This window comes from Vipera berus (assembly GCF_964194415.1).
Source record: "Vipera berus genome assembly, chromosome: 1".
Lineage (NCBI taxonomy): Eukaryota > Metazoa > Chordata > Lepidosauria > Squamata > Viperidae > Vipera > Vipera berus.
Genome location: NC_138202.1, coordinates 360,351,915 through 360,364,151, shown reverse-complemented (window position 1 = coordinate 360,364,151; position 12,237 = coordinate 360,351,915). Strand labels below are relative to the sequence as shown.

The window sequence follows — 12,237 nt, the reverse complement described above, 5'->3', positions numbered from 1 at the left end:
CCTATTCTCCAAAGCAGCTGAAGGCAGGAGAACGGGTGGAAAGTAATCCAGCAGAGAAGCAATCTGGAATTAAGGAGAAACTTCCTAAACAGTGAGGGAAATTAACCAGTGGAACAACCTGCCTCCAGAAGTTATGGGTGCTCCATCACTGGAGGTTTTTAAGAAGAGACTGGACAGCCACCTGTCTGAGATGATGTGGGGGTCTCCTGCTTGAGCAGGGGGTTGGACTAGAAGACCTCCCAGGTCCCTTCCAACTCTGTTATTCTATTCTGTTCTGTTCTGTTCCATTCTATTCTTTATTCTATATTCTGTTCTGTTCTGCTCTATATTCTGTTCTGTTCTGTTTATTCTTTATATATTCTATTCTATATTCTATATTCTATATTCCATATTCCATATTTCTATTCTATTCTATTCTATTCTATTCTATTCTATTCTATTCTATTCTATTCTATTCTATTCTATATTCTATTCTATTCTATTCTATTCTATATTCTATTCTGTTCTGTTTATTCTATTCTATATTCTATTCCATATTCCATATTCCATATTCCATATTTCTATTCTATTCTATTCTATTCTATTCTATTCTATTCTATTCTATTCTATTCTATTCTATTCTATTCTGTAATTCTATTCTATTCTATTCTATTCTATTCTATTCTATTCTATTCTATTCTATTCTATTCTATTCTATTCTATTCTGTAATTCTATTCTATTCTATTCTATTCTATTCTATTCTATTCTATTCTATTCTATTCTATTCTATTCTATTCTATTCTATTCCTTATTCTGATTCTGATTCTGATTCTTTTCTATTCTATTCCCATAATTCTCTATTCTATTCTATTCTATTCTATTCTATTCTATTCTATTCTATTCTATTCTATTCTATTCTATTCTATTCTATTCTATTCTGTAATTCTATTCTATTCTATTCTATTCTATTCTATTCTATTCTATTCTATTCTATTCTATTCTATTCTATTCTATTCTATTCTATTCTATTCCTTATTCTGATTCTGATTCTGATTCTTTTCTATTCTATTCCCATAATTCTCTATTCTATTCTATTCTATTCTATTCTATTCTATTCTATTCTATTCTATTCTATTCTATTCTATTCTATTCTATTCTATTCTATTCTATTCTATTCTATTCTATTCTATTCTACAATACCCCAGTCAAGGAAGCGCCAGCTCAAACAATGACCGAAGAGCCCTTAGGTTCCCTTTGCCTTAAGAGTGTCCTGTGGGGTCCCCACTCACCCCTCTTCCCCCATTAGGGTCCTCAAACCCCCCCTTCCTGCCAAGTCTTTCACTCCACTTCATGGAGACCAAGTTGTTTCTCCGTTGTGCAGATATCTATGCCAGGCCGCTGGAAACTCTGGCATCGCCAGACGTGAAGGTGAACCAAGAGGAATTCATAGAGGTGAGGAGGAGGAGGAGGAGGAGGAGGAAGAAGAGGAGGAGGAGGAGGAGGAGGAGGAGGAGGAAGAAGAGGAGGAGGAGGAGGAGGAGGAGGAGGAGGAGGAAGGGTAACGTTTTCCCAGCAGGGATGGTGGACTTGGGACCCTCCCCTCAACAAAGAGTTGGGATGATACAGAAGTGGGAAATGCATAAGAAAAAAAAATTCTCTTTTTATATAGTTCCTTGCAGGATCATCTGCGGTGGGCAGTGGGGGGGATTTGAAGTGGCAATATCAGCCACAATTGCACCTTCAAAGTCCTGCTCCCCCCCCTTTTCCCCCCCAATCTTCCATCTGCCATCTTGACTTTTTTGACACCCCCTGCCGTGGACGCTCCCGATTCCTTTCCTGCCGTGGACGGGATGTCAGGCTAGCAAGGAGATGAGAGTTCTCCAATGAAAATGGACTTTCTTGGTTTTGGTTTTGAAACCGTTTCTCTTCTCAGCCAGGAGGCTTCTTCCGTTCTTCAGACTTCCTTCCTTCCTTCCCTCCTTCCTCCCCTTCCCCTCCCCTCCCCTCCCCTCCCTGCTCTTCTCCTCTCCTCTTCCTCTTCCCCTTCCTCCTCTCCTCTCACCCTTTGTTCCTTCCTTCCTCCCTTTCCTTCCCCTCCCCTCTCCTCCCTTCTCCTCTTCCCCTTCCTCCTCTCCTCCTGCTGCCCTTTCCTTCCTCCCTTCCCTTCCCTTCCCTTCCCTTCCCTTCCCCTCTCCTCTCCTCTCCTCTCTTCTCTTCTCTCCTCTCCTCTCCTCTCCTCTCCTCTCCTCTCCTCTCCTCTTCTTTCCATTCCTCCTCTCCTTGTCCCGCCCCTTCCTTCCTTCCTCCCTTCCTTCCCTTCCCCTCTCCTCTCCTTTCTTCTCTTCTCTTCTCCTCTTCTCTTTCCCTTCCTCCTCTCCTCATCCCGCCCCTTCCTTCCTTCCTTCCTTCCTTCCTTCCTTCCTTCCTTCCTTCCTTCCTTCCCCTCCCCTCTCCTTTCTTCTCTTCTCTCCTCTTCCCTTTTCTCCTCTCTTCTTGCTCTTTCCTTCCTCCCTTCCTTCCTTCCCTTCCCTTCCCTTCCCCTCCCCTCCCTTCCCTTCCCCTCCCTTCCCTTCCCTTCCCTTCCCTTCCCTTCCCTTCCCTTCTCTTCTCTTCTCTTCTCTTCTCTTCCTTTCTCTTCTCTTCTCTTCTCTTCTCTTCTCTTCTCTTCTCTTCTCTTTCCCTTCCTCCTCTCCCCTCCCTCCCTCCCTCCCTCCTTTCCTTCCTTCCTTTCTCCTCTCCTTTCTTCTCTTTTCCTCTTCTCCTCCCCTTTCTCCTCCTCTCCTCTCCTCCCATCCTCTCCTCCCCACTCCCCTCCCTCCTTTCCCCTCCCCTCCCCTCCGAGCTCCTTTCCTTTTTTTGTACGGTAATGTCCATCTTCAGCCTCTCTTGCCCCTGGGAGCTGAAGTCCACCCATCTTCAAGGAGCTAAGGTTGAGAAAAACTGGTCTGTTGGGAGCGCTGTTTTCCCAAACCATGAGCTGCTGCTGCCTCTTCGTTAAGTGACCGGACGTAAGTCAAGGACTACCTCCGTCTCCCAGGATGGAAAGGTCCATCTTCATTTGGATGCCTGTCTTCCAGCTGAACCCGAGAAAGAAAGAAGGGGTTGAAGCTTTCGCTTAGCGACCATTCACACTTACAACGGCGCTGGGGGAAAAAAGTGACTTCTGTCCGGTCCTCGGGCTTACGACCATCCCCCTGGATCAAAATCCAGGCGCTTGGCAACCGGACGTTGGCTGCATCCCGAGATCACACGATCACCGTTGGTGACTTTCCCAGCAAGCAAAGTCAGTGGGATTCGTTTAGTGACGGCACACTTCACTTAAACAACTGCAGCGATTCGCTGAACAACCGTGGCCAAAAAAAAAAAAGTTGCACAATCGGGTTGTGTGTGTGTGTGTGTGTGTGTGTGTGACTCATTTAACAGCTGCCTCATTTAGCAGCAGAAATTCAGATCCCCACTGAGGCCGCAAGCTGAGGACCCCCTGTCCTATGGCGCCCTGGATTCCTTGGGAGAATATGAATGTGGCGGTAAAGGTGGGAAGCCAGGAGAAGTGAATTAATCGGGGAACAAAATGCGATAATGGTTTTTGCTCTCGTCTTTCTTCCCCCTCCCAGTATCTCCTTTCCTACGTCAAAAACTTCGCCAGCGACCTCTTCCAGGAGCTGCTGAAGCATCTGCTCCAATCTTCTCACGATGCCCGCAACGCCATCCGACATGACGTCTGGAGGCAGATGTTCGTCCAGCTGTTCTTCGACTGTGATTGTGGACAGGTAGAGCCAGCAGCTCCTTCCAGAAGACAGAATAACGGAGCGGGAAGGGACCTTGGAGGTCTTCTAGTCCAGCCCCCCAGCTCAAGCAGGAGACCCTAAACCATTCAGACAAATAATAATAATAATAATAATAATAATAATAATAATAATAATAATAATAATAATAATAATAATAATAATAATAATGATGATGATGATGATGATGGAAGGGACCTTGGAGGTCATCTAGTCCAACCCCCTGCTCAGGCAGGAAACCCTATACCATTTCAGACAAATGGTTGTCCAATCTCTTCTGGAAAACCTCCAGTGTTGGAGCATTCACAACTTCTGGAGGCAGATTTTTCCACTGGGTAACAGAATAAGTGTGTTGGAAGGGAGCTTGGAGGTCATCTAGTCCAACCCCCTACTCAGGCAGGAAACCCTACATTCCAGACAAAATGGCTGTCCAGTCTCTTCTTAAAAACCTCCAGTGATGGAGCATTCACCGCTTCTGGAGGCAGGTTGTAAATAATAATAATGCTGGAAGGGACCTTGGAGGTCATCTAGTCGAACCCCCTGTTCAGGCAGGACATCCTATCCCATTCCAGACAAAATGGCTGTCCAGTCTCTTCTTAAAAACCTCCAGTGATGCAGCATTCACCGCTTCTGGAGGCAGGTTGTTAATAATAATAATGCTGGAAGGGACCTTGGAGGTCATCTAGTCCAACCCCCTGTTCAGGCAGGACATCCTATCCCATTCCAGACAAAATGGCTGTCCAGTCTCTTCTTAAAAACCTCCAGTGATGCAGCATTCACCTCTTCTGGAGGCAGGTTGTTAATAATAATAATGCTGGAAGGGACCTTGGAGGTCATCTAGTCCAACCCCCTGCTCAGGCAAGAAATCCTATCCCATTCCAGACAAAATGGCTGTCCAGTCTCTTCTTAAAAACCTCCAGTGATGGAGCATTCACCGCTTCTGGAGGCAGGTTAAGTGGTTGTCCGGTCTTTTCTTGACACCTTCCAGTGAGAGAGCACTCACAACGTCTAGTGGCAAGCTGTTCCACTGGTTAATAATTCTTAACAACAACAACAACAGAGCTGTAAGGGACCTTGGAGGTCTTCTAGTCCAGCAACTCACCTCCTTGGTAGAACAGCTAGGTTTTCACTGGGTTTCCTAGATAGGATCTTCCATCCCGGTTTGGTGGAGGCCCAGCAAACTCATGAACACTTCGACTTACTCTCGATGTCGGTTCTTCTCTTCCCCCAGGTAGGACTCTTGGACAGAGCGAAGGTCTTGTCGCTCCTGGAGAAGTTCTACCAGAGCAGTTCGGACCCGGCCAAGGAGATTTACTGTAACCCCAAAAAATGTAAGCGGGAGAGGGGTTGACTGGGCCAAGCTGGTTCTAACCTCCGTCTCGGGAGATCTTTTGGAAGCCAATGTTGCCCGGGCTTCCCTCTTTCTCTAGGGCCAATGGCTGAGCTGGATGACATGGACCTGACGGAGTTTTGGGGCAACCTGGAACCCGACGATGAAGAGGAACTTCCGGAGGAACCGCCCACCCCTGAGCATACCTTATCTCAGGAAGCCCTCTACCTCAACAGGAAGCTGAAACAGATATTTTCCGATGAGAGTGCAGCCCGTGGCGCCAACGGAGAGACAGCCGTCCACCAGCTGGAAGACGCCGAGAGGGAACAGCAGGTCAGCCCACCGGAAGGGACGGCCGAAGAGGTTCCTACCACGGCCACCCCAGATCAAGCAGAAGAACCTCCACCAGAAATGCCGGCAGCCGAGCCGGGATCCGAGGAGCCTCTTCCTGAAGCTACCGCAGATCCCACCTCCGAAGAGGCGGAGAGAGCTGCTGGTGAAGAAGCTGCTCCAGAAGATCTTCCGGGGACACCCCTGGCGCCCCTTTTGGAAGGAGGAGAAGAAGCCGCTGAGGAAGTCGAGTCAGAAGAGGCCGCCCTGGCTTCGCTGTCCAAGGTGGCAGTCCGGGTGCAGAAGATCTTGGACGGCGAGGAAGAACCCGTGCCCAAGTCCCCCTCGGTGGAGAAGGACCTTGCTCCCAAGGGAACGGAAGCGGAAGAGATGGATGGGCAGGAAAAGCCAGAAGACCAAGCACAGCCTGGTAGAGAGGCCGTGGAGGCCGCCGGACAGGCCAAGCCCGAAGAAAAAGCAGAGGCAGATGGCCTTAGGGCAGCGGGCCCCAAGGACCAGGCAGCGGCAGAAAAAGACGAAGCGCCAAGAGTCTTGGATACAAGTATGGCAGCCTTCTCTTCCTAGCGTTGGTAGATACGTTAGTGCAGGGCCAGGCAACCTTGGCTCTTTTGTGACTGGTGGACTTCAACTCCCAGAATTCCTGATCCAGCATGGGGGAACTATGGCCCCCCTTGATGACTGGTGGACTTCAACTCCCAGAATTCCTCAGCCAGCATGGGTGAACTATGGCCCCTTCATGACTGGTGGACTTCAACTCCCAGAATTCCTGATCCAGCATGGGGGAACTATGGCCCCCCTTGATGACTGGTGGACTTCAACTCCCAGAATTCCTCAGCCAGCATGGGGACTATGACCATCTTATGACTGGTGGACTTCAACTCCCAGAATGCCTGAGCCAGCATGGGGACTATGACCATCTTATGACTGCTGGACTTCAACTCCCAGAATTCCTCAGCCAGCATGGGGACTATGGCCCCTCTGATGACTGCTGGACTTCAACTCCCAGAATTCCTGAGCCAGCATGGCTCAGCATGGAAACCTCTCCATTTCTTCTCAGCATGGCTGGCTCAGGAATTCTGGGAGTTGAAGTCCACCAGTCATAAAAGAGCCAAGGTTGCCTACCCCTGCATTAGTGGGTTCCCATCCCCCAGGGCCGTAGACCGGTACCGGGCCACGGCACGCCAGCAACCGGTCCGCACAAACAAGCAAAGCCCCATCTGCGGGATGCAGGCAACACACAAAACCACACACTCTCCAGTCTGTGGAAAAACCTCTCTCCACGGAAGTGGTACCTGATGCCCAAAAGGTTGGGGAACCTCTGTGTTAGTTAACAGACTAAGAGTTGGAAGGGACCTTAGAGGTCATCTAGTCCAACCCCCTGCTCAGGCAGGAAACCCTATACCATTTCAGACAAATGGCTGTCCGGTCTCTTCTTAAAAACTTCCAGTGTTGGAGTACCCACAACTTCTGGTGGCAAGCTGTTCCGCTGGTTGATTGTCCTCACTGTTAGGAAGTTTCTCCTTAATTCTAGGTTTGTCCAAACTGTTTAGTTTTCCAGAAAACCTTTCCTGGATTAAATTCGGACCAGAACTTTTAGTTAGAGCAGGCGGTAGACAAAGAGAAGTTTTAATAATGGAGACCTTAAACAGCCACTATTTTGTCAAGGAAAAATTCCTGATGCATTTTATTGAATATATAAAAGTGCTGGTAGAATTAGGCTCAAATGCGTCCTAGTGCTCCCTCTACTGGTCATCCATAATTGCAACTTACTAAGATTAATAGAGTTGGTTTCCATCTTAAAAAACTTTGGGGGCAGTAAAAACAGTATTTCCCAACCTTGGGAATTTACAGGAGTGTGGACTTCCACTCCCAGAATTCCATACCAAGAAAGACCATTGATGACAATTCTGGGAGTGGAAGTCCATCCCTCTTAAGGCAGGCTTGCTGGGGGATTCTGGGAGTGGAAGTCCATCCCTGTTAAAGCGCAGCTAGCTGGGGAATTTTGGGAGTTGAAGTCCATTTATAGTAAAGCATGCTGGCTGGGGAATTCTGGGAATGGAAGTTCACATCTTAGAGCATGCTGGCTGGGGAATTCTGGGAGTTGAAGTCCATTTATAGTAAAGCATGCTGGCGGGAGAATTCTGGGAATGGAAGTTCACATCTTAGAGCATGCTGGCTGGGGAATTCTGGGAGTTGAAGTCCATTTATATTAAAACATGCTGGCTGGGGAATTCTGGGAATGGAAGTTCACATCTGAAAGCGTGCTGGCTTGGGAATTCTGGGAGTTGAAGTCCATTTATAGTAAAGCATGCTGGCGGGAGAATTCTGGGAATGGAAGTTCACATCTTAGAGCATGCTGGCTGGGGAATTCTGGGAGTTGAAGTCCATTTATATTAAAACATGCTGGCTGGGGAATTCTGGGAATGGAAGTTCACATCTGAAAGCATGCTGGCTGGGGAATTTTGGGAGTTGAAGTCCATTTATAGTAAAGCATGCTGGCGGGAGAATTCTGGGAATGGAAGTTCACATCTTAGAGCATGCTGGCTGGGGAATTCTGGGAGTTGAAGTCCATTTATATTAAAACATGCTGGCTGGGGAATTCTGGGAATGGAAGTTGTTAGGCATATGGTGCTAGCCTACAATGTTGGGTTGAAAATATATTAACCATAATGCTATGTCTTTAAGTTGTTAATTGGCCAATGGGTGTGTAAGTGTTCTCATGGCCATAAGAGGAAGCTAGGAACGTAGCTTCTCTCTCTCTCTGAATTCACTGATCTCTACTATTACTGTTTTTGCTCTGCTGTTGGTTTACTACTGTTGTAACCTAAACTGTGTATTGACCTCTGGACCGGTAAGAAGACTTTGTATTTTGGATTGCTACTTGGACTGTTTATTTTTGACTGTGCATTTATGTTTTTACACCACCTCAAAGTAAAATACTTTTTGCTTTTAGAACTCAGTGTATTTCTGTGTGTGACTTTTACTGCTCTCAGTGCCCTTCCTTGTCTGTGCAACTCTTTGGTAGCACAAGGAGACCTCTGCACAATAAATTCCCTAACACTGGTTATGGGCCCAGGCCTGTACTGAGAGTAAGTACACACAGTTTTCCTAGCTGAGTTTGTGTTAGCTTTTTGGTGTAAAATGGCACAGGAACTGTTGTCAGGCATCTCCTGGATAACCCGGTTGGATGGGACAAACTATGTTTCCTGGTCCACAAAATGCTGCTTGCTTTTGCGCAAGGAAGGACTATGGGCTGTTGTAAATAACCCACCAGATACTACTGCTTGGGATCCAGATGACGAAGAGGATGCAAAGAAGTTAGACAACTTTAAACGAAGCAACGAGAAAGCTCTTTGCATTATTGGACTAACACTGAATGACCAGCAGCTTGTCCATATTCGTGGTGAGGAGTCTGCTGCTAGGTGTTGGGATGTTTTGCGAAGGCTTTATGTTCGAGACAGTGTGGGTGCACATATACACCTTACACGTAAGCTGTTTAGGGCTCGTCTGCAGAAGAATGGAGATATGCTGACCCATTTAAATTACATGAAGGCAACTTTTCAAGAGCTTCATGAAAAGGAGCTGATTTTTTCAGAGTTGCATCAGGTCTACATTATTCTGTCATCTTTGGATGAGAGTTATGATGGATATGTTTCTTCTTTGGAAGTCCTGACCAGAGAGGAACTGACATTGACTAACATTACTGGGAGACTGCTGGAAGAGTCCAGAAGAAGGCGTGACAGAGACCAGCTGAGAGAGACACAGCCACGAGAGAAGCAGCAATTCACCACTGCTTACAACGTCAAGAAATGTTATTCTTGTGGGGCTAGAGGGCATATAGCCAAATTCTGTAGAAAGGGTAAAAAACAGAATGTAAATAGCAGTGGGAAGGCTAAGAAGGGCATTGGTTTGGCTATTTCTGGTGAATCAACATCCAGAAATAATGAATTGTGGGTTGTTGATAGTGGGGCTTCACAATGCATTACTAAAGTGAAAAAGAGGTTAATATGAAAAACAGCAACCAATATGTTTCACTGGCCAATGGTTGGAGGATGAAGGCCTCTGGTGAAGGTAATTCCTATTGTCCATGCATTGATGAACAGTTACCTATGTTATATATACCTAAGCTAAGATTCAACCTGTTATCTGTAAGGGAATTGGTTAAGGTTGGGTTTGTGGTAACATTCAGAGGGGAGCAATGCACTATTGAGAGGAATGGAACCTGTGTAACTGCTAATTTGAAAAATGGTTTATTCGTTCTCACAAGTAACCAGGTTAGTACAGTTAAAGCTAACTCAATATGTGAGAACAAGAAGCCACATGATGAATGTATACATTTATTGCATAGGCGGTTAGGGCATGTAAACTTTAACTCACTACGTAAAACAGTGGAATTAGTAGAGGGAGTTAAACTGAAGCCATGTAGTAAGTATTTGAATTGCAATGCCTGTAATCAGGAAAAGAGTAAGGCAAGTCCGGCAAACAGGATAAACGGCTTCAAAACAACTGTACCTTTGGAAGTTGTGTTTGCTGATTTAATTGGACCCATGAAACCAAGTTTAGGAGGGTCATGCTATATGTTAAGTATATTGGACCACTACTCTCGTTATGGATTTTGTTATCTGCTTAAGTCAAAGGCAGATACTTTCCAACAATTTGCAAACTGGCTGAAGTTCGTGGAGAGAAAAACAAAGAGAAAGGTTCAGTGCATAATTACTGATAATGGTACTGAATTTACAAATAAGCGTTTTGTTGATATGCTAGAATCTGCTGGTATTGAGCATAAACGTTCAGCCCCTTATAGGCCTCAACATAATGCTTTTGTTGAGAGACGTGGGCAAACGTTACAAGCCATGATGAGAACTATGTTAAGAGATTCAGGCTTAACAGATAGACTGTGGGGGGAGGCAGCAAAATGTGCAAACCATGTTCTGAATATAGTTGTTAATACTTCTACTGGTAAAATACCATATACTATATGGCATGGTAGAAGACCAAACCTTGATTACCTGCACACATTTGGCACCCCAGCTTGGGTCCACATTCCTGCACAACTCAGGAGTAAAGGCCAACATAGGGCTAGGCAATTATACTTCGTAGGTTACGAAGCTAACCACAGATCCTATCGTTTCTGGGAACGAGGCACAACTAATGTATATAACAGTGCTAGTGCAAAATTCCTTGAGCACGTTGGTTGGGATAGGTTAGAGCAAGAAGCTGTTAATACTGATCCTCTAGTGTTTGAGGACTCCTCTGATAACGTAACTAGTAATGATAATACATCTCCTGTAAATATAAAAGATGAAGAGGAGATAGGGGAGATAATAGATGAATCAGAGGAAGGAAAGGAGACAGAAATTCAAAGCCCTGTAATTCCTTGGCGTTCAATGCGTATCAGACATCCACCTGATCGCTATGAAGCTAGTATAGTATGTCAAGTTAGTGTAGAGCCTTCTAACTATGATGAGATCAGGATGTATCCTGAAAAGGAACAGGCATCATGGAAAGCTGCAATGAACAGGGAGTTGAAGTCTTTGCAGAATCTTAAGGTTTATCAGAAAGCAAAACTGCCACCTGGTGAGCAAGCTATAGGTTGTAAATGGATATATAAAATAAAGAAGGGTGTAGATGGAACTATAACCCATAAGACACGTTTGGTTGCACAAGGTTTTGCCCAAACTACTGAGGATTATGACGAAGTGTTTGCACCCAGTCTAAGGGCAACTACTTTAAGAGCAGCTTTAGTATGGGCGGCTAAAAACCAATATACGGTTAACCATGTAGATGTTGAAACTGCATATCTACATGCTCCATTGCAACATACTATTTATTTAAGAATACCACCAGGATTGACCAGTGATAGAGACCATGATTGTTGGGAATTAAAGAAAAGCCTCTATGGATTGAAACAATCAGGCTATGAGTGTAATACATGTTTAGTTAATGAGTTAAGTGCAATAGGTTTTGTAGCCAGTAATGCTGATCCTTGTTTGTTTAGAAGGGAACACAACGGAGCATTATCTTTTATTTTATTATTCACAGATGATATTGCAATAATAACAAAAACTGAGTTAGAAGCACAAACTATCATTTCAAGATTGCAAAATAAATTCACAATTAGAAATCTTGGAGAAATTAGCCACTATTTGGGGTTAGATATTGTGAAAACAAATAGGGGTTTTAAGGTGTCGCAAGCCAGTAAGATATCTCAGTTATTAAAGAGATACAACATGGAAATGTGTAAACCAGCAAAAACTCCGATGGCTATGGATTTTAAGGACACTAATGTTGAGAGTCCTGTATTTGATAAGACTATGTACCAATCTTTGATAGGAAGTCTTATGTATCTGAGTAATTGGTCTAGACCTGATATTTCTTACTGTGTAAATCAATTAGCTAGGTACAACAATAATCCAACTGTTCGACACTGGCAATCAGCTAAACGAGTATTAAGATATCTGAAGCAGACTATTCACTACTCGTTATATCTAGAGCCAAATCGTGAGTTAATCCTTACTGCATATGCAGATGCGAGTTTTGCCTCTGATTCAAACAGTCGTAAATCTACCTCAGGGTTGGCTGTAATGTTGGGTGATTCTTTGATTGGATGGAAGTCCATTAGGCAAAAACACATAAGCTTGTCTACAATGGAGGCTGAATTTTCATGTCTATCAGTGTTATGTACAGAACTGCTAGTGTACAAACAATTATTGTTAGATATGGGTTTAAATGTAAATGATCCATTCATTGTATATGAGGACAATCAAGCTGCGATAAAGATGGCTAATAAT

The 12,237-nt window shown here is 45.0% G+C and overlaps 1 protein-coding gene across 1 annotated transcript in view; it reads left to right on the top strand.

The window, feature by feature from the left end:
* The window catches only part of EFCAB5 (EF-hand calcium binding domain 5), a gene marked incomplete at its 3' end in the record, with an annotated part of 59,376 nt that overhangs the window by 15,518 nt on the left and 31,621 nt on the right, over positions 1-12,237 (top strand). The window contains exons 5-8 of the mRNA XM_081313344.1: positions 1,362-1,432; positions 3,595-3,750; positions 4,997-5,096; positions 5,196-5,987. Of these exons, the coding sequence (XP_081169470.1) occupies positions 1,362-1,432; positions 3,595-3,750; positions 4,997-5,096; positions 5,196-5,987 (1,119 nt within the window). The remainder of the gene's footprint in view (positions 1-1,361; positions 1,433-3,594; positions 3,751-4,996; positions 5,097-5,195; positions 5,988-12,237) is intronic.